The sequence below is a fragment of the Artibeus jamaicensis genome, unplaced genomic scaffold (assembly GCF_021234435.1).
Source record: "Artibeus jamaicensis isolate MK-2021 breed Jamaican fruit bat unplaced genomic scaffold, CSHL_Jam_final contig_482, whole genome shotgun sequence".
In the NCBI taxonomy this organism is placed as follows: Eukaryota; Metazoa; Chordata; class Mammalia; order Chiroptera; family Phyllostomidae; genus Artibeus; species Artibeus jamaicensis.
This window is the reverse complement of record NW_026521857.1, coordinates 750,390-777,681: the sequence shown is the minus strand read 5'-3', so window position 1 is coordinate 777,681 and position 27,292 is coordinate 750,390. Positions and strand designations below refer to the sequence as shown.

At 38.9% G+C, this 27,292-nt stretch overlaps 1 protein-coding gene across 2 annotated transcripts; it reads right to left on the bottom strand.

Moving 5' to 3' along the window:
* Positions 1-2,166: 2,166 nt before the first annotated feature.
* Positions 2,167-27,292, bottom strand: SMIM13 (small integral membrane protein 13). 2 transcript variants are annotated; one of them, XR_008392189.1, is made up of 3 exons: positions 26,698-26,787; positions 26,348-26,540; positions 6,347-6,435 (listed from the first exon to the last, which is right to left on the bottom strand). XR_008392189.1 is itself a non-coding variant. In XM_053668247.1 (2 exons), the coding sequence occupies exons 1-2, from the start codon at positions 26,771-26,773 to the stop codon at positions 6,248-6,250; spliced, it is 264 nt and encodes an 87-aa protein (XP_053524222.1). In that variant the 5' UTR covers positions 26,774-27,292; the 3' UTR covers positions 2,167-6,247. The 2 variants fall into 2 exon arrangements, 1 of the variants encoding a protein (XP_053524222.1); XM_053668247.1 differs by lacking the exon at positions 26,348-26,540 and having other exon boundaries at positions 2,167-6,435; positions 26,698-27,292.

Sequence of the window (27,292 nt, the reverse complement as noted above, 5' to 3'; positions counted from 1 at the left end):
AGTTCACTCTCCTTGAAATGCCATACGTGTCGCACAAACTGTTCTCGTTATATTAACAACAGCTGGACTTTTCCCAGAACACTTGGCTCTTCAAGTTCATTCTTCTTTTGCTTCTAGCACCTTACTTTCTTCCACTTATGTCCCTGGTTCTCTTTCAAGTCCTCAATGTCCTTAATGGCCTGTTTTTCTTTTATCACCCTCTTAAATTTTGATGCCTCTTAGGGGCCACTCCTTGAATCTTTAATTCTAGCCTCTCCCAGCAAATCCTTTTTTTTTTTGGCCAGTAGTTTCAACTACATTCACATACAGATGCTCACAAAATCTATTTTTACCTATGCCCCTCATGGCATACCCAAAACTGGACTCTCATCTTCAATCTCCCTGTAACCAACCTCAAACCTACTTCTACATTCATTCCTCCATGTTATCAATTTCAAACTTAAATGTTAAAATCATCCTTCACCTATACTTCTCCTTCACTTGCCTTCACAATTCAATCTCCAATCTTGTGGATTTTTCATGTCTTCAAATTTCCCATGGTTGTCACTCATTTCCAGCCTCCCACTAGCTATTTTCTTGTTTGGACTACAGTGAAAGACACTCTATTTCCACGTAGCACACAAGTTAATCCTCCTTGCTGCAGTTAGCATGACCTTGCTAAGCCATCTACAACTAGTCCAGATGCCTGCAAGGATAACCACTCAATATGTTAAACAAGTGAATCAATGTTCTCACTCGATTTTAAATATTTCAGTGCTCTCCACCACAAATGGTATGCACCTCAGAGCCTTTGCTACTGCATGTCTTTTGTGACCCAGATCTTCTCTACTTTTCCAGCCTCAAACCACTGTTCCCCATGACCACTATTCCAGGAATAACCTGCTGTCCAATAACCAACCAACTAGCTCTCCAGACGAGTCACCTTCCAATGACTCTGACTCTACACATGCTCTTTCTTCTGTCTGGAATTCTCTTCTCATCCTGTACCAGAAGACTCCTACTTATTCCTTTAAAATTTTTACAGTTCTTGCTATTCTTCTGTTTTCTCTGCCAACCCACCCACAACAAAGTTCTCCATACATATCATTTTTATAACTGAAGTGCTTATTTTACCGAACAATCATACACTGGCCGATAGACCTGTGGAGGTGGGGGTTGGGTGGGCAGGTTTAAGAGAAAACATTCTCAGGGCTTCCCAAAAACATTTCTTTCATTTTCAGGAAACTCTTCCCTCAAGGGTCACACTTGATATCCCAGGCCTTGAGATCAGTCTTCCAAGTTCCTGACCTGGTCCCCAGGCCATGGTCCTTTTCTCCAACTCCAGCTTGTATCAGAGGCCATGCTGACAGCCCACACAACACCTTACAACGAGTCACAGTTCTGATGCCCCTCCTCTATGGCTACAGTCACTGCTCAGAACTGTTTCACCTCTAAAACCCTAGACTCCACTCCAAACTTCCTTCTGTCCGTTATATACAAGCATCACACTCATTTTTATCTTAATCTCTACCCCTTCCCATTCACCCAATTTATTGGTGCCTTAATGATCAGACTTCTCTTACAATCCGGCCCAAATCCCAGTGCAATCTCTAGTGACTTTGCCCTAATTTAGACCCTCCCACCTCACAAAGCCTGATGCTGGCGCAATCCACTGATTCCCACCCTACGTTCTTGGCAGCTTGAGCACTGGAGAAAAAGCAAAAGTTGGCCCCCAGCCACTGCAACTAATGGTTTTCTATCTCACACTCGTTTTCAAAGGCATTCCTTAACCTTTTTTCTTGGCCTTGGTCGCTGTTCTCATACAGTCCTCCCAGTGGTTAATACTAACAAAAATGGAAGACATGATCTATTATACAGAATATAAAAATACTGGATAAAGTATAAAAAGAAACAAAAAGGCCAAACATGGTAAATGTAATTTAGTTCTAATACCGTATGTCCTTCAGGTTCTTACTCAATTACTTTCATGGCACTCAGAATACTATTGCTATATCGACTTTTATTCCTAGAGATTTTTGGAGTTTGAAAAAAGGCAGAAAACTGTACTTGAACAACAATAAAAAAAAAAAGAAAAAAATGAGGTAAAAGATGGACTGTTGGAAAAAATGGCTTTCAGATCCCTCCCTTCATAATTATATTCTATCAATGAAATATACACAACTTTGTTTGTTTTCATGTTAATTTATTCTATGTGGTTTAAAGTAAAAGTTAAAACATCATATAAACAAACCACAGAAAGTTTAGATACAGTATTGACCAGTTTTAAGACAAAAACAATGATCACTTACACACATTCGTCATCTCTAATTTTACATCTTATTATACAAAGATACTATTAACATACACAATTTTAATTCCTTATAAACCTATTTATCAAGCAGCAAGATGACAATGCATCATAGCACAGCACAGAATGTTTCCTTTAGAAACCACAGCAGCAGTATTGGGTGAGTGGTTATGCATAGAACTAACTTGGAGGGTCATGCTGAACATTGGTCATAAAACAGGCAGCACACATTAACAAATGGAAAATGTAACTTCTATTAAAATGTTACTCTTTATGCTTTAAGTTAAAAGCTATGATACTTTAGATGCAGATAATACAAGGTGCTTTAATTCTAGACACCATAACAAAATACTATTCCATTAGCTGCTTGAGTCTGTAACCTTTGAGTACAACTCATGGCTTATGAAAGTCAACTTCAAATATAAAATGTTATCAGTTAAAATCTAAAGTTACATCGGTTACATATTACATTAAAACAAAACTTTTCAGAAAAACTGACTTCAAAAAATACTGTATTGTTGACTTAAAATAATTTCAAAAATGTTGCTCTTAAAAGTAAAAAAGCACTACTTTCAAATCACTTAACACATTTTCATTTAAAATGCCATATTCTTGAGACCATTACTTAATATTTTCCTAACTTGCAACAAAATAACAGTTTGAAGCTATTATTCCACCTAATAATATCTAAAGAAATGGGTCAGCACACTTGTGAACTGGCTATTCACCAAATAGCATACTTATGTTTCCACCATGAAAACAATACTACAAAATCCACTGGATGAATTCTATTTTTAACTTGATGTAAATATTAAAAACCTCATATAACAGCGCTACACAAATATTTAGTGTTGTTTTGTTTTGGGGTTTTTCTTTTGGCATTTAAATCAGAGTAATGCTACCAACACATTTGATAACAGCAGTTTTCACAAGAGTTTCAGAAGCAAAGAGAAAGACTCAGGAGTGGAGAGTCAGGAAGGAAATGAAACCACCTACCAGTCCTCAATTTTAGAATCACTCCTCAAAAATGGCACACTTGAACATCATTGTTCAGCATTTGGACATGACTCCTACTTGTGTTTTTAATGCTCAGAGCCTTCTAACATTTTAAATTATCCACAGGCTAGTCCATCTTCTACTGAGAAACTGAAAATGCCCTTAATGATGTTAAGTTCAGTTACAAAAGCTCTAAAAACAGAAAACAAAAGCAAAAGACACAGAAACACTATCACACAAATAATTCTGTGTTAGCAACTATTTCTCTTGCCTTTGAAATATATACAATGGTGAGCATCTTGGAAGGAGTACAGAATAAGAAAAAAGTTTTAAACAAAGGAATTAGTTTATAGAATTTTCATATTGGCATCAGTGATTTATTTTAACTCTCCAAGTTAAAACATGGTAGGGTATGATCTATTATGCTTTTGAGTGTGTTTCACAAATAAGTAAAGCAGAACATTTCTTAAAATTCCATTTAAAAAGACATACTCGAGGCATAAATATTAATAAATAATATGAACACATGCACCTTTACATGGATTAATTTGTGAATGGCGCTTGCAGGTTTTTGGGGGGTTACATCGCCCTTCATTCTTTAATACTGATACAATATGGAAGCTGTCCAGCTACCAAAGTTTGTCAGTGACTACTGTTATCTAAACCTAAGATATCCATGATAAAGCAGAATCCACAGTTCAAAATACTAGACAATGAAAGATCTAATTTAATCCTACCAGTACCAAGAAGCTTTTTAGGGTTTCTTCTCCCCCTAAATAATGATCATTTTAATGTGATATTTAGCTAATAGGAAGCACTAAAATTAATGCTTGAAATTTGTGTCACTGCTTTTTTAATCCCTACAAGAATAGAAATTTGTGTCACACAAATAGAAATTTGTGTCACACAAGAATAGAAAATTGCATCCAATAAGGAAATGAAGACAGAAATATTATGCCCCATTCTCGGCTGCTGGGGATCTTCCTGAAGCAAATATTGAAAAGTGAAGTTATGCTCTGTAAAGTCCCTTTTCGTATACACAAAGGGCTACAACTACAGTAGAGGTGTGCATCAGAAGTACCACTTGGAACAGAGCAAGTGAACTGTTAATTAGTAACAAACAAAACTATCGCCATGAAGTTTGAGGTACCAAACACAATTACACACCTTAGTAAAGGTGATACTCTTGTGATGACTAGTTCTTTAGAAACAAAGTTTAAAAATACAAAAAAAGAACTTGAATGAATAAAATAAGCTGGCTTTGCAATTCACCCTTGTACAAAGCAGGTAACACTAAACAGGAAGGTCCTTTAATCTATATCTCTTCTCCAGTAAACACTCAGTCCAAAGTTCAGTGAAGACAAACAGGGGAACCTGGCAAGAGTCATTTTACAGTGAGGCAGGCATTTTCACCCACTCTCTATTTTTCTCAACACCCAGTTTCCCTGAGATCTTGTCACTGAATTGCCGTTTGTGAGGAAGTATTTTCTCCACAACACGTGCCTTGAGTATGAAGTCCTCCCATACAAAAGGAGTAACTAATCCATCCTACTTTGCCTAACAAGGAAGTTCTTAGATTCCTAAGTTACTAAAGTCTTGAGTCGGCTGCCAAAAAAAAAAGTTGTCTTATAAAGAGTAACTATTTTAACATTATGAGAGTCAGAATTAAGTTGGCAATGATTGCTATTCTAGGAAAAAATGAATTTATAAACTAGTTTTTAATCAATCTGAGATACCTACCATATGTATCACGAAGAAAAAACACAGGCAATTAAACTATGACATAATGCTTTCATATCATCTATAATAGAATGTTTATATTTATTGAAACAGAGCTTTTCAAGTTAAACAGATTTTTATCACGTCAGTCTTGTGTATACATAAAGTGTTATGAAATCAACTGGTTAAATTATAACCCTAACTTCCTATTCCGAGGCCCAGCTCTGCTGAATCCCTTTGAGAATCAGTCATCAATACCTGCATCCTTGGTGTCAAAAGCACTGGTGATACACCATTTCTCGAAAGAGTGTTCTACCACTGCTTAGTGTCAGGAACCTTGGGACGAACCTTGGGATGAAACAGGGTTTGACACCTTAACGACAGTCCTGCTCAACACATGAATTGATTGCACTCGTTACTTTGAACTAATTGTGTTTCATTTATTCCAAGGGTCTTGGCAATTTCTCCCAACTTCGATTGCTTCGCTCAGCGTGTGATAGATAATTCTTTTGCATGTGCCTCAGTGACAAAATGCAGTACAGCTTTATCTACCTGTGAGTATCTTCCCTTCTTAGGGCCTGTAAAGAGCATTTTGATGCTGCTTTACAATAAAATATGGAATTGCAGTAATTCCTTCAGCAACAAATATTTGCTTCATTGCTCTGTTTCCATGCTTTTCTGAATACACAATAATTTTTCATTTCAGTGCTGAATCAAAGTGTAATCTTTTAGAAGACATTTTAAAATGCCAATGAAATCTGACACATTTGGTATCAACAACACAGTGATGACGCTATGACAAGCTGTGGTAAGTCCACACACACACAAGCTAAGATAATTACATCCACTATCGCCTGGTTGACAATAACGGTGAGTTGCGTCCCAATTTCAATGTGTGTGGGGGACAAAGTACATTATAGAACCAATAAAATACAGTTTTCAAGCCTGCAATGCTTAATAGATTCACACAAGTACAAAAAGAAAAATAACCCAAGAGCCACTGTATATAAGTAAAAGTTAGTAAAGCAAAAGATAATCTTTAAGATGAAATTTGTAACAGTCCAGTTTGGTTTTAATTCCCTTTATTTTCATATGGCTTACAGGTAAATCTCTTTTTTTCTCAATTGGACTTGCAACCCAAGAACAAATGTTCTTCAATATTTTAGCAACTGCAAAACCAAGTCACTAAAGATAGAGGCTTCAGACTGCCTTTCATCTTTCACTGACACAGGACGGCAGTTGGGGTCAGTGGCCTTCGTCAGCAGGTGCCCGCCTTTGGCGAGCAGATCTGATCCTGTATGGAGACAACGAAGCATCCTCTTCTGCTTCAGACCCGGAAGGTTCATGATCTCCTTCCTGGGATCCTGTGTCTCCCACCAGTTCCCGCAGAAACTTGAATTTCGATAAAAAAAGGTGCCATACAAAATACCAACCTAAGCAGAGACAAAAACATTCAAGAATAATTATTACACACAGTTATCAGTTGACAGTATTCCAGCTAACTTCTGGCAGTATATTACAACACAATATGTATAATATAAATAAATACATATGTGATTTCAAGCATATATATTTACATAACAAATACTTGCTAAGCATTTACTATGGACTATGAACAAGGCATAAGGATAAACTCTAGATTCATAAAGGCATGGAAAAAACAGTTTCTGCCTTTACAGAGTTTAGAATCCAAGCTTGGTGCATCTACATTAAAATTACAATGAGTTTATGATACCTAAGTAAAATTATTTATTATACATATTAAAATCAACTTTTTTAAAAGGGAAAGGGAGGGAGAAAGAAGGAGAGAAACACTGATGGGTTGCTTCTCGTATAGTCCCAACCAGTGACTGAACCCACAACCTAGGCACGTGCTTTGACCAGAGGCTGGACCAGCTATCTTTCACTTTGCAGGACAATGACCAACCACACTGATGAGGGCTAAAATCAAAATTTTGAGAGCATTTTTCTTGAGAAAAAAGAATCCCTTTACTATCTACTTGGAAATTCATATTTCAATACTAATATTTACTAAAAGCAAGTTTTCTTCACTAAGAACACAAAAGACATTAAATGGCAAAAATCAACTGCTCTATGGTGAAAACTTCTCATTAGAATCAAGCTACTCATAATTTCCTAGAAAAAAAATTCTCACAGAAAATTCATATATTTTCTTTAATTACATGATGAAAGAATAGAGCCAGAGCACTGGTACCTTAAGTTCAAGATTTTAAAAATACAGTATTTTCATGTCAACGTTATCAAAAAGTTTGAATAACTCTCCTTAAAAAAATCACTAATCAAACCTTGCTTGTTTTTGCAGAAATTTACAAAACTTTAGAAGCCTGTTAATAAGAGAAAACAATAAAAGAGCTCACTGGACAAAACCTGAACTGGTTGCTCTAATGTTAAGAGCATAAATTAAATAAAATCTACCATTGTAACAAACTTTTTCACGTTAGCATGCTTTCTTTAAACTCTAATTTCATAGAAAAGCAATAGACCAGAGCAGAGTCTGATAACTAGCATTTTATAAAAATTAAATCCAAACAACTTTTCTAACTCCAGCACTATAATAGGTTAGGATGAATGGCCAGCTTTAAGGAAGTTTCTAATTTTACTTATTTTTTTCTTACAGTCTCTGAAAAAAAATAAAAGATTAACAAACTCCTTGGTACTAAAAGACTTTCAGACTAATTTAACCCATTTCTCAAGTGTTTGCATTCCTTTAAGCTTTCATGCTAACTGAACCATACCACAAATACACATATTTTGGTCAACTAACTACGTGCTTGGGTAAGGCACCTAACTTTGTAAAATAGTAAGTACTTTAATGATATTCCAAACTAGCACGCTCTCTCTTCACCCAAAATTCTTTGTAAAAACAGGCACAACGTTAGTGGAAAGAACACTGGAGGAGGAGTCGGGAGTCTCAGTTCTGACGGCAGAGTTAAACAACTGTTGTGAGGAGAAACTGCGGTGGCATGGAAGGGCTGAGGTGCCTGGCACTTGTAAATGCTCAGTGACCAGGAGCTGTGGTTGGCCCTTGGGCAGTGGGATCTACTTTGTTGTTAATTAACTTTTTAAAAAAATTAATTGAGGTACAGCCCCAAACCACCAACTATGCCCTTTTAAAGTGTATAATTCAGTGGGTTTTAGTATATTCACAAGGTTGTACAACCATCACCATTTTCTAACTCCATTAGCTGTTATTCCCCATTTCCTCCTTCCCTCAGCCCCTGGCAACCACTAGTCTACTTTTCTATCTCTACGGATTTGCCTACAGTGAGCAACCCACATACAAGCATACTTTACTGTGCTTCGCAGATGTTACATTTTTTACAAATTAAAGGTGTGTGGCAACCCTGTACCACGCAAGTTTATTGGTACCATTTTCTAACACCATTTGCTCACTTCATGTCTCCATGTTATATTTTGATAATTCTCCCAATATTTTAGGCTAATACTTATTATGGTGATCTGCGATCAAGTGATCTTTGATGTTACTATTGTAATTGTTTTGGGGATTCATGAACTATGCCTATATAAGATGGCAAATTTAATCAATAAATGTGTATGTTTCTCATTGCTCCACCAATCAGCTGTTTCCTCACCTCCCTTTTCTCAGGCCTCCCTATTTGCTGAGACACAATGCTTAAATTAGGCCAATTAATAACCCTACAATAGCCTGTAAGTATTCAAGTGAAAGGAAGAGCAGCACATCTCTCTATTTTTTAGTTATTGATTTTAATACGAGAGGAGAGAGAAACATGGATTTGTTGTTCCTCTCTTTATTTATGCAGTCATGAGTTGATTCTTGTACATGCTCTGACTGGGGATCGAACCCACAACCTTGGCATATCAAGACAACATTCTATAACCAACTCAGCTAACCCAGCCAGTGCCACATCCCTCACTTTATATCAGAAGCTAAAAGTGATTAAGCTTAGTGAGGAAGACATGTCAAACACCAACACAGGCCAAAAGCTATGCCTATTGTGCCAGCTAGCCAAGCTGTAAATACAAAGAAAGAGTCTTGGAGGAAAGTAAAAATGCTACCCCACTGAACGCACAAATAAGAAACCATAACAGCCTTATTGCTGATATAGAAAATGTTTTAGTGGTCTGGATGGAAGATCAAACCAGACACAACATTCTCTTAAGTTGAAGCCTAAATCCAGAGCAAAAGCCCTAACCTCAATTCTATGAAGGTTGAGAGAGGAAAGCTGTAGAAGATAAGCAGAAGCCAGCAGAGGTTGGCCCATGAGGTTTAAGAAAAGAAGCTGTCTCCACAACATAAAACATGAAGCAGCAAGTGCTGATATAGAAGCTGTAGCAAGTTATCCAGATCTACCTAAGCTAAATAAAGAACGTGACTACACTAAACAACAGATTTCCAGTGCAGACAAATAGCCTTATATTGGAAGAAGATGCCATCTGGGACTTTCGGAGCAAAAAGAAGTCAATGCCTGGCTTCAAAGCTTCAAAGGACAGACTGATTCTCTTGTCATGGGCTAATGCAACTGGTGACTTCAAGTTGAAGCCAATGCACATTTAGCATTCCAAAAATTCTAAGGTCTTTAATAATATGCTAAATCTTACTCTGCTGTGCTCTATAAATGGACAACAAAGTCGGAATGATAGCACATCTGTTTAAAACATGGATTACTAAATATTCCAAGCCCACTGTTGAGACCTACTTCTCAGAAAAAAAACATTCCTTTAAAAGTATTACTACTCATTGACAATGCACTGGTCATCCAAAAGCTCTGAAGGAGATTTGCAAGATTAATGTTTTGCCTCCTAACATTAACATCCATTCTGCAGCCAGTGGACCCAGGAGTAATTTTGACTTTCAAATCTTGTTAGTTAAGAAATGGATTTCGTAAGGCTATAGCTGCCATGGATGGAGATTCTCTGATGAATCTGGGCAAAGTAAATCGAAAACCTTCTGAAAAGGATTCACTATTCTAGATGCCATTAAGAACATTTGTGGGAAGAGGACAAACTATCCACATTAACAGGAGTTTTGGAAAAAGTTGATTTCGACCCTCATGGATGACTTTCAGGGGTTGAAAACTTCAGTGGAGGAAGTAACTGCAGATGTGGTGGAAACAGCAAGAGAATGAGGATTAGAAGCAGAACTTGCAGATGTGACTGAATTGTTGCAATCTCAGGGTAAACCTTTAACGGATGAGGAACTGATTTAGAGATAAGCAAGGAAAGTGGTTTCTTGAGATGAAATCTATTCCTGCTGAAGATGCTGTAATGATTATTGAAAAGACAACAAAGAATTTAGAATATTACATGAACTTAGTTCATAAAGCAGCAGCAGGTCTGAGAGGACTGACTTCCAATTTGAAAGAAGTTCTGCTGTGGGTATAAAGCCATCAAACAGCATCAGATGCTATAAAGAAATTGTACATGATAAGAGGAATCAATTAATGTGGCAAATTTTATTGTTATCTTAAGAAATTGCCATAGCTGTGGCCACATGGCTCAGTTGGTTGGAGTGTCATTCCATGCACTGCAAGGTTGCAGGTAGATTCCTGGTCAGGGCACATACCTAGGCTGCAGGTTCCATCCCTCATCGGGGAGCAGACTGATGTTTCTCTCAATCAGAGAGAGAGAGAGAGAGAGAGTGTGTGTGTGTGTGTGTGTGTGTCTCTTTCTCTCTCTCTGAAATGTCCTTGGGTGAAGATTTATTAAAAAAAGAAAGAAAGAAAGAACTGTATTGCCATAGCCACCCCAACCTTCAGTAACCCCTACCCTGCCACTCAGTATCCTCAGATGATGGTCAGCATTTCTTAGCAATGAAGTATTTTTCAAGTAAAGTATATACATTGTTTTATTACACATAATGCTATAATACACATAACAGGCTACAGTATACTATAAATATAACTTTGTATGTACTGGAAAACCAAAAAATTTGTGTCACTTGCTTTAATGCAATATTCACTTTAATGCAGTGTAAAGATTTGAACATCTTTTCATGTGTTTACTGGCCAACTGTTTGCTTTCTTTGGAGAAATGTCTTTAATTACTTTGTCCATTTTTAAAATCAATTCTATTCCATCTATCTGTACGTCTACCCTTATTGTCAGTACCACACCATCTTAATTACAGTAGCTTTGTATTAATTTTTAAAATTGAGGATAAGTCCATCAACTTTGTTCTTTTAACACTGTTTTTTTTGCTATCCTGAGTCCCTTGCATTTACATGTGACTTTTAGAATTATGTTGTCAATTTCTACAAAAAAAAAGGCAGCAAAAATTTTAAAAGGAATCGCACTGAATCTGTAGATCACTGTGGAGACCTACCTTGTATTTTTAATACTTCTTTATACTTAAGAAAATTTTCCATAATGGACACATACTTTTTTTAAAGATTTCATTTATTTGTTTTTAGCGAGAGGGGAAGGAAGGAAGAAAGGGAGAGAAACATAGATTGGGTTGCCTCTCACATGCCCCCAGTTGGGGACCTGGTTCACAATTGGGGCATGTGCCCTGACTGGGAACCAAACTGGTGACCTTTTACTTTGTAGGACAACACTCCAACCCACTGAGCCACACTGGTCAGGGCTAGACACATGTGGTTTTTGATAATCAGGTAAATCAGTAGAAAAAAGTCAGAAACAACTAAGTAAATCGTAAATACTCTGTCAACTTATACACTTTAAATAGCCCAATGCTGTTAAGTGGCTTAAATTAATAAAGCCAATTGATTTCAACATGTACTAAGGGAAACCCTTAATTCTAAGGTTAGTTTTGAGAATCCAATCTAAATGTTAAAATAATTCATTTGCCCAAGGTACTGTGCTAAATAGAAATTATGAAAGTGAATTTACCATGAGGGAAATTATAGTCAAGCTCAAAAATGAGAACCTCATAAAGATCAAAGATTCCAAAAGAGGCTACAAGGCACAGAATGACCACAGAGAAGAGTAAGGGAGGTTCATAATGAAGGCCTTTTGACGGAAAAGAAACCATGGTGAAGGGCTGTCACCACTGGAGTTCCCACCATAAAATAATATAGTTTTGGGATGATTAAGACAAAGCAAAGTCTCCTACAGTGGAAATCTACAAAACAAGGAACTGGGAACAATCGCAGCAGTAAGTTTTAGGAGAAATAAGAGCATTCAGCTAGATCACAAACTCTCTACCAATTTTAATAAAACAAATGAAAAAAATAACCACTGCAACAAGCAAACAATGTAAGGAACTAGTAGAAAAGTCAAAATGCAGAACATGATGGCCAATTGGAGAAACTCCAGAGTATGGAGCAGCAAGTTCAGGCACTTCCTCCACACTCACCATTGCCCTCCACACCAGCTAAACCACTTGACTCTACACCTCTTAATTGTTACCCCTAAATATGCAGATAAGAAAATTTGAGAAGTATGCTTATTTTTCCTTATTGTCCCTGAGTGTCAGGTGTGTGAAGTTGAGGGTGGAGGTGGTTTGTGTGTTTAATGACACTGTTTCTCACTATCTTAGACATGGAGACAATCCTAATATAGACATGGAGTTCATCTACTGGGCGGCCAAAAAGAACAAATACCCACTGTGCTTGGTTTTTACAATGGCTACTGTAATGATGGGGGAAGGGAATGCAATGTTAGGAGATAAATTGTAGTGTTGGTAAGAACTGCTATAATGTTTACTACACTGAGAAAAGTTCAACAAGCTATCCTCCAAGCAAAATGACTAAGTTCTTACATAGCTATAATTTGGGGAGAGAGAGCTGGGAGGAGGGTGCGGGGAAGGGGGATTTCCATATCACAGTACCTAGAATCAGCAAAATCTAATGTTTCTATAACAGACTATCTACCAGGGAGTGCTAAGTCTGAACAAGGGATGATACTAAAAATTCCAGGAAGTCTGAATGGAAAAATTATACACTACATATATACAGGGTAGGGCAAAAGTAGGTTTATAGTTGTGAGTACATGAAACACAAAGTTTATTCTTATATTACTTATTCAAGGCTGCCTCAGGCTTATTATCCCAGTCTCTCTCTCTCTCTCTCAAATTAATGAACACGTGCCCTGGTGGATGTTGGCACATTGTCCCATACACCAAAGGTTGCAGGTTCGATCGATTCCTGGTCAGGGCACATACCTAGGTTGCAGGTTTGGTTGGGGCGCATACAGGAGGCAACCAATGAATGTTTCTCTCTCACATCGATGTTTCTCTCTCTCTCCCTTCCTCTTGCTCTAAAAGCAATAAAAAAATGTCCTCAGGTGAGGATAAAAATGAAATCAATGGACATGTCACCTGCTTGGATGTGGAAAAACAAACAAATAAAAAACCTTCCCCAGAAAAGAAGTCCTGGCCCAGATTAATTCTACCAAACATTTAAGAAAGTATACAACTGTGGTAGACTTCTCCATAACCTCGATGAGTTAAGGCTTTGTATAAACCTCATGTGACCTGTACCCTTGAGTATGAGCAGAACCTGTGACCAGCTAGCAACCAATAGAGGTAAAAAGATTATTGCCTTTATTAGGTTATGTTATATGGTAAAGGTAAAGGTATTTTGTAAAAGGTCTCCATCAATTGATTCGGAGTTACTCAAAAGGGAAATTATCCTAGGCGAGCCTACTCAATTAATTAAGTGAAAGTCTTTAAAAGAGAGTAGACCCTTTCCTGATGTCAGAGAGATTCTCCTGTTGGCTTAAGATGCTAAGTCACTAAGAGTTCTACAGTCACAAGAAACTGAATGCCACAAACAACCAACCACATGAGCCAGGCCAACACCCTGACTGCAGATTTATGAGGTGGAGGTAGGGGAGGTGGGACCCAGGTGAGCCATACTCACACGCCTGACCCACAGAAACTGTCAACTAATAAATATATGTTGTTTCAGGCTGCTAAGTTTGGGACAATTTGTAATGTAGCAATAGAAAAGTGGTATACCAATTCTATACAAACTCTTCCAAAAAATAAAATTTGATGAGGTCTGTATGATCCTTAAAACAAAACCAGACAAAGGCATTTAAAAAAAAAGAAAAACTGTAAGTATTCCTCATGAATGTAAATAGAAAAACCTTTAAAATTTAGTAAATCATTTTCTGCAATATATAAAGATGATAATTAATCATGAACAAAGGGGTTTTATCTAAGAAATGTAGAGTTGCTTTAACATTAAAAATTAAGGTAATTCATCATATTTAACAGACAAAGAAAAACCACAAGGCCCTATTCACCCCATGAGCAACCAGGCAGAGGGCTCTCACCAGAATGCACCATGCTGGCGCCTTGATCTTAGACTTCCTGGCCTCCAGAGTATAAAGAAATATATTTCTGTTGTTATAAACTTAAGTTAATTAATTAATAATAATTAATTGAAAGAAAAACCACATGATCATCTCAATAGATACAGAAAAAAGCATCTAAAAAAAGTCCAACATCCATTTCTGATATTTAAAGAAGTCTCAGCAAAGTAGTAATGGAAGGAAACTTTTCTTCTTCAATCTGATAAAGAATATCAACAAAAAGAAAAAAACCCTACAGCTAACACTCTACTTATGGTGAAAGACTACATGTTTCTCTTTAAAAGATCAGGGAGGAAGTCTGCTTTCATTGCTATGGACTGTGAGAAGTAAGACACCTACTAATACCTACTAAGAAGGGCTCCTGATGGCTAACGGTCTCAGATTTTAAAAACTGCCTAGAAGCTATTTCTATACAGGGTCCTCTCGTGCAAACCACACTTCAGGTGTACTGAGCTACCTCCCCACATTGTGCTCCTGTCATCTGAGCCAGCCCCTATAAAGGAGTTTCAGGAACTGTATTTCAACCAACAGAACTGAGGCTTCCTTTCCCTGTCCAATCAGAGTGGCACAGCTATACCCCTACCATTAACATCTTCACTGAACAATGAGTGTAATGGGGTGCAGCCAAACGGGGGCAGGGGGGTGCAAACAGGAATTTGTAAGGGGGTCCAGAACTCAGTGTCTCGGAAATATTAGAAAAAAAAAGATATAGGATGTCCTCACCCCGACAAGTCTGAGCTGGGGGATGGGACACATGGAGAAGAGCTTGGAGACGACTGGCTTCACACCACAGAGCCACACCTGCCCGGAGTTACTATGGCAGCCCAGTAAAGCTGGAAAAATATGGAATGCTGGCAGCTGTGGCCAATTGTGGGAGGAGTTGGAAATGGTGCAGCAGAGGAAGATTAATGCTGGGATTTAAACGCAGGTGTGGCAGCCATGCAGCATCTTTTTGGGACCACACAGGTTGGGCAGAGGAAAACCACGGACTTCTATTTCTTTTTCTGAGATACAGTACCCCAGACTGGGCAGAGGGAGAAGGAAGGACTGCGTGTTTGTGGGTATTCTAAAGGACTTTGGGATCCCAATGAAGACATTAAGTTATTACTCTTAGGTTTGTATAACTCTTTAAATAAATAATCTCTTTCCTTCTCACCAATCTCTGGCATTAAGAGATGTCTTTCCCTGGCGGTGGACAAAGTGAACCTAGTACGGGGTGGGGGAACCCCAAAGCACAAGGATGGGTCCATTCAGTAACAGTACATTGCTCCTCCCCCATCCTGGAACTGTTCTGTAACAAGAGCAACTCCATTCTGACAAATCAGGACAGTGCCTTTTGGACCAATCAAACTATAAGAATTTGAAGTCCTCATTTGCATGGGGAAACACAAATTAAGTACCAGGGACAGGGACTTATTGACTGTATAAGTCAGCTCCCTTCTGGCTCCAAGAGCACACACCCTTTCCCTTTCTACCAAAGACAGAAGATTGTGTTTCCTGATGTCTCACCCACCTAGGGCAAAGTGGAGCAGTCTGGACCAGAGCAGGTGGAGCAGACTGTCTAGACCAGAGCTGTCTAGCCAGAGAGGGACCTCACTCCAGGGCCACCTCACAGCCATGTTGTTCCATAGCCACACTGCTTCGTAATTGAACTGTAACACTCTTGGGCTATTCCACAGCCATGCTGAATCACAATGGAGCTGTCTGCACTTAATAAAGTTTCTTTCAACACAGTACCTTAATTTAAATGGGGATTCCTGCTGGCATTGAATTTGTGCTAAGGACCATCAGTTAACAACCCTTTCTTTCAAAACTATCCTGGCAGTATAATGAGACAAAAACTAAAAGACATACAAATTAAAAAGAATAAGTAAAATAATCTTTATTCACAGTTCAAATGTGCTTCTGGGTAAAAAATCCTGTGGAATTTACAAAACGAAACAAAACAAAAAAGAAATCCTCTCTACCTCCCTTCCCCAATCTTACTAGAACAGTGAAATTGGGCAAATTTGCAGAATATAAAGGCAATATGCAAATAAATGAATACATGACTGATGATCTGAATTAGCAGTTTTGCCAAATATACTGTCAGTATATAAAAATCATTTGTGTTTCCATATATTAGCAGCAAATATTAAAAGAATACCATTTATAACATCAAAAATATGAAACCTTTACAGTTAAATTAGACTAAACTAGTGCAAGAACTAAATTATATATCAAAATATGCAAAATGTTGCTAAGAGAAATTAAAGTCCTTAAAAATGAAGATATAATATGGTCATGGACCCAACATTAATAAGTCAATTCTCCTCAACTTGACCTACAGGGTCAATGTCAATTTTGACAAGCTGATTCTGAAGCTTACAAGGAAATATAAAGAACCTAAAATAGCCGAAATACTCCTATACATTTAGTCAATTGATTTTCCATAATTGCATTTTCAATAACTGATGATAAAACAGTTGGATATCATTATGTGTAAAAAAAAAACTTTAACTCAAACCCTAGACAAAAATTACCTCAAAGTAGATCACAGACCTAGAGGCAAAACCTAAAATATAAAACTCCTAAAAAAATTTGTAGAAAAAAATCTTGTGACCTTGGGTAAGTATTTGTTAGATATGGCTCAAAAAGAATTAAATACAAAAGAAAAAACTGATAAGTGGGATTTAATTGTCATAAAACATTGCCTTTTCTAAAGATATTTAAAAATAAAAAGGCACAAGATGCATATTTGAAGAAAAATTATAAACGTGTATCTAATAAGACTGTCTTCAACATACATAAAGAATTACAACTTTGATAATACAAAGACAATGTAATATTTTTTTCAATGGGCAAAAAAGTGTGAACAGTTTACCACATGGATATTGGCAATGCAAAATGTCAGTTTCTTACAAAGTTACCCAAGAGAAATTAAAACGATCCTAACATCCATCATAAGTAAATGAATAAACAAATTGTGGTCTCGAGGCAGGGTAGTAAAAAGCTAGGAAAATTCCTTGGCGAGTGGAATAGGGAAACTGAGACATAGTTAAACAAGAAGTTTTCAGCCATGTAGAAAATCCTATCTACCGTACCCAAGGGCACTTAAGAGTAAATGGTTTGCACCTCTCTTCACCAACCAGAACACCCTACTCAGGGAGACAAATAGAAATCCAATTAATGCCATCTGCCAACCACACCCAAGGACAGATGAAGTTAAGGAAATAAAAGCTCATTTTGGGACATCAGCATAAAGCTGATATTCTACTGAGACCCTTCCTTAAGACCTCCCCTAGAATCCCAGGCTTTAACCTCCCCCCCAAAACTAGGGTCCCCAGACACATCCTCCCAGGAGTATGCCTGCACCTTTCCTTTCCCTGTCATCTTCCCCCACAGACATGCATCTCCTAAACTGTAAGGAACCCCAGTGGCTTGCAACCAGGACAGCAATGGGCCCTGGCAGTTCATTCCGGGCAGTTGGTCCCAAGCAAACCCTCTGAACCTGCCTCCAAGGCTCCCTTTTTCTGACTCCCCAATGAGCCAAACCAGCCCCACCAAGGCTCATCATTTCTTCCCTATAGCATTACCAGAGGGCCAAGGCAGCCCCGCTTAGGCTCTCCTCTTGCTTCCAATATCCTAAGCCCTTCCTTGTTTCACTGTCCCCAGCTTTAGTAAACATCCTCTAAAAATCACCTAGACTCATGTAGTAAATAAAACCTTTCCTGCACCAAGTCAAGAATCCACACACTACCCGCTGGCCCTAGGAAGACCTGCTCAGGGCCAGGTCCGCTTTCTGGTAACATTTTATCCATACAATGGAATATTAGCCAGCAAAAAGAAAATGAATCACTTTTCACAACATAGATGGATATACACAACATAGATGGATTTCAAAAGCACTATGCTAAATGAAAGAAGTCAAATATAAAACTATGTCATATGATTCTATTTATAATAAATTCTAGAAAAGGCAAAATGGTCATGGAAACCAGTTCATTTTTTGCCAGGACCTTGAGAATTGACTACAAAAGGACATGAGAGAACTTTCTGTAGTGATGAAAATGTTCTGTATCCAGACTGTGGGGATGCTCACACTACTGTACACATTTGCTAAAACTCATCTAACTGTGTTCAAATTTCTGTTCACACTTTTCAGTGATCAACACATCTTATTTTATTCAACCATTATTTTGAAATGTATATTATTCTAAGTAAAACCATGTTAAACTAAGGATATTCAAATTTATAAAACCAGATTTAATCTCTGAAAAGTCATTTTTCAAACATTAATGAATTCATATTTATTCACCTGTACCTAAATATGAGATAGATAAGCAGAAATACAGTCTATCATCAAATTTCCCAGATTTGATTACTTGCAAAATCACCTGTTGGTGACTAAACTCTGCAGGTGATGCACAGGGCACCACAATCTGGATGCCTCCTGCTTCCATCTATAAACCCCATCCTAGCCAATTCTTCATGAGCTGGGAATTTATTCATTTATTCATTCATTCAAATATTCATTGAGCACCTATCATTTCCAAACGCCATTCTTACTGCAACACATTTGCCCAATGATAATGAAGAACTATAGAAAAAATAAAGCAGAGTAAGCAGAAGGGGGCATTTGTGAGGGAAGCTGATATCTCAGAGAGGTAAAGAGGCCTCATTGACAACCAGATGACAAAGGTGCCATTTACAGAGATGGTAAAGGCCACAAGAAAAGCAAGATCAAGAATGTGGTTTTAGATATGCTCATATACTCCACATTTAAAAGTTCTTATAATCCAATCTCCAGGCCCCTCACCCTCCTTGGAGGTGAGTTGTGGAGCTAAAACTTCCCATTCTCTAATCTTGTTTGGTTTTTTAATGATCAACCGCTATCCTGAAACTATCTAGAAGCCCCACCCTGAGACACCTCTCATTATCATAAACTCTGGCCTGTTCATAAAGGACCTGCTATGAATAACAAAAGATGCTCCTATTACTCAGGAAATTCCGAGGGTTTGGGGGAGCTCAGTGCCAGGAACCAGGAACACCAAATATATATATTTTTTATCCCATGGAGATTAACTCAGTGCTTGCTGATCACTCTTGGAGACATGGGCAAAGAAAAAGCCTATTTCTGTTTGAAAGGAAGGTGATAAAAGGGAACGAGCATACACACACAAGTTGATGGATTCCATGTAAAAGTACAGTGTACCTACATTAGTGAGCCTGTTCTCACAGTCTTGTAATTAATTGTTGAAAGTAGTGACTATGCTGTATCCTCTTCCAGAACTTGTCATTTAGTATTAGAATATCTTAGAACTATACTTACAAGACATGCTCAAAATATTTTGGAGATGAATGGGTGTATGACATAGTCAAAAGATTATATTGAATGAGCAAGGTAAAATAATGCCTCAGGTTTTGTGCATAAACCAAAAACAAGGATAGGAAAAGATTCTGAGCTTTAAAAAAAACACCGGAAAATGAAGAATCATCATGTATGTGAAACTGGCAGTCAGAAGCCCAGACTTTACTACAGTTAACCAAGTAAAGGTGTCTTCCCTAATAGAATATAGAGATCTGCAAGGGAAGAGATGCCTTATTAACTTTCAGACACCCTTGACCACAACCACAGCACCTAAATGTAAGAGTTAATTTAGTATTTTATTGAACTTTTACAGGAGGCAACTGCATCATGAGACAACACTGGTTAGTACCACACTTGAAACTCATGTGTAATGGGAATTTAACTTAACAATTAATACAGGAATCTTTCTTCATTCTTTCTGAAAATACGTGAAGGCCTATTACATACCAAGCACTACCCTAGGATCCTGGGATACAACAGTGAAGGAGCAAAACAAGGTCCCTGCCTTCATGGAGCTTATACTCTCACTGGGAAAACAGACACATGAAATGGCTTATTTCAGAGAGTGCTACACTAAGGGTAAATGACATACAGTGACTGGATGGACTACCTGGTGGTTAGCTGATGTGAAAACCTGGAGTGAGAAATGAGGAAGACTGAGGAAAAGACAAGGCTGGCCTGTTGGTGGAATGTTGAGAGTTAGTGGGGAGGAGAGTAGTGGAGGACCTACGTCACCCAGATCCTTGGGCTGTGTTCTGAGAGAAATGGGAAACCACTGGAGAATAAGTTTTAAGCAAGGAGTTGAGGCAGGATAGTAAGGAGCTAGGGAAACTCCTTGGCAAGTGAAACAGGGAAACTGAGACACAGTTAAAAGGCCCAGCAGTTTGCAGCCATCTAGTAAATCCTATCTTCCATAACCAAGGGCGCTGAAGAGTAAGGTACCTTGCATTTCGCCTCCCAACCAGAGGGCAAATAGTTTAAATCACCCTGCTCAGGGAGTCAGATAGCAGAAATCCACTTAGTACCATTTGCCAACCACACCCAAGGGCAGATGAAACTCAGGGAATAAATTTTATTTTGGCACATCAGCATAACTGATGAATATTCTGTTGAGATCCTCCCCTAAACCCTCATCCCTATAAACCTCAGGACTAAGAACCCAGTGCACATGCTGTCTTTCCCTTCTCCCTCTCCTTCCCCCACAGGCACGCATCTCCTAAACTCTACAGGTCCCCAGGAGACTTTCAACCAGGGGAGTCAGCAGCAGCTTGTGCCTGGGCTAACTCCCTGAACCTGTCTCCAAGGCCCCCTTTTCATTTGAATTTCCAGTGAGCTGACAGCAGCCCTGCCTAATCTCTCCCCTGCTGTTTCATCTGTCCTAAGCCCTTCCTTGTTTTACAGCTTAAGAGTCCATAAATGTATTCTTAAGAACCCACATACTACAGGCTGGCCCGGGGTGGTAACTGATCTAGCAAAGCAAAAGAAACAAAAATTTGGATGGCAGGAGAGGGGGATACTAATTGGAGCCAAAATTCAATCAAGAACCATACAAAAGATCAAGACTTGAGATGGGAAGAGGTGAGGGACCAGAAGAAAAAAAGGATGGGACTTAAGTCCATTTACAGAACAGTCATGCAAGTAGCCAAATTTACAACACCCAACAGGGTAGTGAGGGTACTCCTCTCCAGAGAGATGAAATACGCACAGAGAAATAGACCTCCAGACACTTACAACTGCGGATTCCTCTAAAGAAGCCCAATCACCCTACGATGAGCCCAGAGCTGACACTGGAAATTTACCACCAAAGCAAACAAGCAAAAACCAAAACAAAACAAGACAGCAAAATACACAGAAGAAACAAAGGCAATTCGGGGAAAAGAAACACTATTAAAAACAACAAAACAATTATAACCACTATATTTATAGTGATAAGACGTTACATACATGGAGCAAGAATAGCTGCTATAGAAGGGGAGTCATCGGAAAACAACAAATCCGAAACTAAAATTGAATGGCTAAAATAAAAACTTAGGAGGTAGAAGATAAACCCCGAACATCTTCCCTCCAAAAAAGGGAGAGGAAGAAGGTAAGCCCCCCCTCCAAAAAAAGATAAAACTAAAAAATCAGCCCAAGAGGTCCAACACCCAACTAACAGAAGTTTCAGAGACAGTGAATAAAATGGAGGCAAAAAATTGTCAAAGATATAATAGAAAATGTTCCCAGAAATGCAGACTAAAACCTGAACTGAAGGGCCCAGAAAAATGAAAAACTATACCAAAACATATCATTACAATGTTTCAGGATGCCGATAATTATAAAAAGACATTTTTAGGCAGGCATTAGCTCAAGAAACTATTTTCCATGCATTCTTTCTTAGAAAGCTACTACAGAAATATGCTCCAACAAAACAAGTGTGAAAACGAAGAAGGATGGCGACACGAGGGCTGGAAAACAGTTTCCAGCAGAGAAGGTGAAGGGTAGGCTGAGAGCAAAAGCTGCTGAGAAGGAAGGAGGCTTTGGGACTGAGTTGGGAAGGTGAGGAGGTGGGGAGGAAAGAACAATTTCTTCGAAAACATGGCATATTTTTCTGATAGGTGTGTGTGTGAGGTTTGGGACATGGGAGAGTGAGACAAATAATGTGTATACACAAAACGGTAATACGATGTCAATTAAAAATGCAATTGTTAACCTAAAAAAATGGAGAACCATGTAAGAAAGGAAATATAGTCATATTACACTACTCACCAGCAGGGACTATTTACACAGCCAAAATATAAATCTTGACGACTGATAGCCCAAAATTATCATTATTAATGGCATGCAGGGAAGAAATGGGGTCTCTACCATGGTTAATAAATAATGTGTAAAACTGCGAAAGTCAAGAAATAGCTATGAACAATTTAGGAACATGGAAGCAAATAACTAAGGGAAATAATAACACCGAAAATTGAGGGGAACTCCTTTTTAAAAAGTCTTTTAGTACCATTGGCTTTGAAATTTTCTATTAACAACTTTTGAAAAAGCATTTTCTGAATAAAAAATGTCTGACCATTTTTAATGAAAAGTAAATTATAAACAAAAGAGGGAATGAGAAAACACTAGTTAGAAAACTAAGGCAAGCCAAAAATGGAGATGTTAGACATGGAGAAGAAAATATATATCAGATTTTTTAAAGACATAAAGTTGGGCTCTGGCTGGTATGTCTCAGTGGACTGAGTGCCGGCCTGCAAACCAAAGGGTCGCCAGTTCAACTCCCAGTCAGGGCACATGTCTGGGTTCCAGGCCAGATTCCCAGTACGGGGCACACCAGAGGCAACCACACATTGATGTTTCTCTCCCTCTCTCCCCCTCTCTCTAAAAATAAACAAACAAACCTTTTTTAAAAAGAGAGATAAAATTGGACTTCCAGATGGAGTGGCTATTTGTAAGGGGAGATGGATGGAGAGCAAAGCAAAGGGCAAAACCAAGGATGACACCCAAGGTCTTCACTGCTAGTAACATCTGAGATGGAAAGGGAGAGTCAACTGCTGGAAATCAAGAGGGCTAGTTTAGATGTAGAGATGCTCCTTGATTTACAAAGGGGTCACCTCCCCAAAAACCCATTGTAAATTGACAATCTCCTAACTCGAAAATGCATTTAATTAACTTAACCTACTGAACAGCATGGTTTAGCCTGGCCTACCTTAAATTTGTTCTAGAGTAATTGCCTTCTTCTTCTCACTTAGCAGCAGGACGCACAGATAGACATTTTGTAGACAGAATGGGATGCCGAGCCACAAAATCCAAAAATGCAACACCGTACTCTTGTGGAGTATCAGTGGTTTACCCTTGTGATCAGTTGTTTACCCTCATGATCTCGCGGCTTACTGGGAGCTGCAGCTCACTATGCCGCCCAACCTCACAACAGTGTACAACTGCACGTTGCTAGCACAGGAAAAGATCAAAATTCAAACTCTGAAGTACAGACTCTATTGAATATGTATCTCACCATTGTAAATGCAATAGGTCAAAAAAATCCTAAATTGAACCACTGTAAGTCAGAGACCAGCTTCATTAAGTATGAGAGGCTTATTAGATCTCAAAGTAGAGATATTAAGAAAAAAATTTCTGATACGTGTGCCTGAAATGGAGGAGAGAACTGAAAGCTGAAGATACCTATTTTAGTCACTAGTCAATACTTAAATCTCTATGAATAGTATATCATATAGGTAGAGAACGAAAGGAAATAAATTGAAAATAGAAATATATATTTGTATTAGAGCTCAGTATATTATAAAAATATAATAGAAAATAGCATGCATTTCATGGGGTAAGGGCAAGTACAACTAGTCCATAGAATTTTTATTTCATAGAGAACTGACAAGTAGAGAGATGTATATATAAACTGGTTGATATATGTAATTCATATAGTTATTAATATAGTAGGAATAATGTAAAATGTATTTCCTATCATAAACTGAGATTAAAGAAAGCTAAGAAATTATAGGGACTGAGAAGCCAGGAAGAGATAAACAATTAGACACAATGGTAGGATAGGAAGAACATCCTGCAAGTATGTACGTGTACAAAAGCCAAGACAAATGCTTCATGGAAAGAATGCTCACTTGTATAAGAGGTTAAGCACAATTAGGAATAATAAGTAACCACAGAATTAGCAATATGGAAGCCATTTGTTACTGACCTTGAGAAGGTCAGCTTCAGTACATAGTGGGAGTAGAAAACATTTTAAAATAAAGGAGAGACTGACAAAGTAGACACAACCAATGTATGCAGCAGAAGGAAGACCTCCCTGGTAATCTGAAATCTGAAAATCAATTCACGGTGTAAAAGATCCCAGGAAGAGTTCTAAAATAAACTGGCCATGATTTCCATGGAACATACCTGTGTCACAGATTGCTAACCTCCACTGTCAACTGCACTTGGAAATAGGGCCTTTAATTTTTTTTTTTTACTTCTCACCTGAGGAATTTTGTTGTTGTTGTTACTGATTTTAGAGAGAGGGACAAAGAAACATCAGTTGCCTCCCCTACCCAACCTGACCTAGGATCCAAAAAACCATCCTAGGTATGTGCCCTGGCCAGGAATCAGACTCACAACCTTTTGGTGTATGGGACAATGCTCCAGACACCTGAGCCACCAAGCAGGCCAGAACAAGAGAGATCTTTAGAGAGTTAATTAAGTTTAAACAAATTCATAAGGGTGGGGTCCTAATCCAATAAAAGTGGTGTATTTTTTAGAAAAGATTAAGACACAGAGAAAAGACCATGTGAAGACACAGGGATAAGCTGGTATCTAAAAGCCAAGGAGACAGGCCTCGGAAGAAATCAACCCTGCTGACACTTTGATATCAGATTTCTGGTCTCCAGAACTGTGAGAAAAAAAAAATTCAGTTGTTTAATTAATGTCTGTGGTATTTTGTTATGGTAGCCCTAGCAAACTAACACAGCACTCGAGTGTCTCTCTCAAGTCTGTTAGAATCCTTTCCTCCTCTGCGTAAACCTCAGGGCCAACCTAGTCAAAACATGAAGCTTCCCTGTCATTAGCTCCCCCAGCAAAAAATGCTTGGATTACTTCTCCATAATGTTGTTAGTGCTTGACCATTCCAATCAAAATAAGGTGTTCTTTTATTTCTACATCTCTTGTCTAATTCCATGTTTTCTGAAACCAAAGACAGGACACTTTAGGAAAAAATGAGTACAGTCAAATAGCAACTGAGAGCTGAGAGCAAGTCTGATATTTGTAGCAATTAGGAACTTTGATGTCCCAAAAGCAAGTTTGGCAAATATTATATCAAAGGTGTTGTCACATGTCACAAGGTCTGCACATCGCATCACCATCTCCAGCCAGTTTACATCAAGTCAGAAAAGAAAGCATATGCTTTCCTTCTTCCTCATATCAAAACAAATCGCAAAGATCTGGTTTTCCTTAATTCAAGAATCCTAAATACCAAATATGCTAACATCCAAAGCAGAAAAATTTAAAAGTCTTTTCAATTTTTCTATCATCAAAAAAGAAAGGCTGTAAGTTAGAAGCTTTACTCTGGTGCCTTAGTAAAGCAAGAAAATTAAAAGAATATACACAAGTATATAGACATGAATACATATATGTGCATATGCACAAACATACATATCTTCTCCAAACACAACTCTGATAGTGAGCAGTTACATAAATTGTATAATGAATACACCCTAGTACTTATTTTGAATTCTGACCAATTACTGCATTAATCTGAAACCATGCTTCGATAATGCAGTTATGAAAAAATAAATTCTTTGATATCTGGTTCGAAATACTTCCCAAATTTTCAGTTGCTCAGCCACTCTGCTAAAAGACCACTTGTGTTTATTAACTCCTGTGTATATAGAAAACAAAAGGATCTAAAATTGTGCTAATATTACCTTGAGAAGAAAGTTTTATGCCTTCTCATTCCAAGAAGGAAAAAACCCACAGCAGACAAAATAGCACCATTATTACAGAACTAAGAGTTAGGTTACCTGACCCTGGAAGTTTAATATAGCCAGTGTTTCTAAGGTCTACCTAGTCTCAACATTTCTGTTGGGAATTTAGTTAAGCCTGAACTCCAAGTAAGCAATTTCGCATGTGCTTCAAACCCAACCCTGTCCCTATTCCTGATTAAATGACAGTAGTAAAACCTCTCTTTACTTTCGTATACGCATCTGCAAAAAAAGAAAAAGGAGTAACCAATCAGTTCACCTTCGAATACAGGCCAAGGTTAAAATCTGGGCAGACTGTGGCAAGAATGGCAATCAAGAGCAGACGCTGCCGGTGAAGCAATATCTGGTTTAACCCCGAGTGAAGATGCCCAGACCTGGATCCTGTTCTTTCCCTCTCCAAGATGCCAGAGGGCCTGTCATGGGTCAGGGGTACATCTCCTCTGAGCTCACTCCTGAGAGGTAAGTAGACAACAGATGATTTTAAGAAAACTTGTCCATCCACGCCTTATTCTTTTTTTTAACCAGACAAAACAAGCAAGTCAGCAACACCAGTAATGCTGGCATGTGTAGCGCGGCGTGCAATTGCCCTACAGCAGATGCCCCACTCACCGCACACCATCAGCAGCAGGACGATCAGCAGCGTGGCCACGAACACCAGCAGGGTCAGCCCCACGTTGTGCCACATCTTGGGGGGTGAGGGGCGGCCGGCTCAGAGCAGCAGGGCGACGAGCGCGGGTGGGCCGGCGGGCGGGTCCCAGGCTTCAGCGGCGGGCACCCAGCGCGGAGAGGCACCCGAACGGCATGTGAGGCGGGCGCCCCGCGGCAGCGCCCCCAGGGGGTGGGGCGACGCGGCGAGGGGCAAGCAGCGCCCCCAGGGGGCGGGGCGGCGTGGGGGCAAACTCGGCAGCCAACCGGCCGAAGACCCTTCTATCCAGGGTCGGCTGAGCGCGGGCGAAGGCGCGCCGCGGCTAACCCCTACCCACTCATCGCTCCCGGGAGCCGGGGAACCGGCGTCCGAAGACCCCGACGGCGACCGGATGCGCTTCCATGGCGGACACCACGAGCCTGTGGATAAGAGAGTGGGCAGGCACAGGGGCGCGCGACGATCCCTCCGCCGTCGTGGCCGCGCGCCCCGAGGGTTCCCGAGGCCGTCACTAACGAGAGACGACTCCTGGCAGCCGCTACTGCTGCTTCTCAGTCCCAG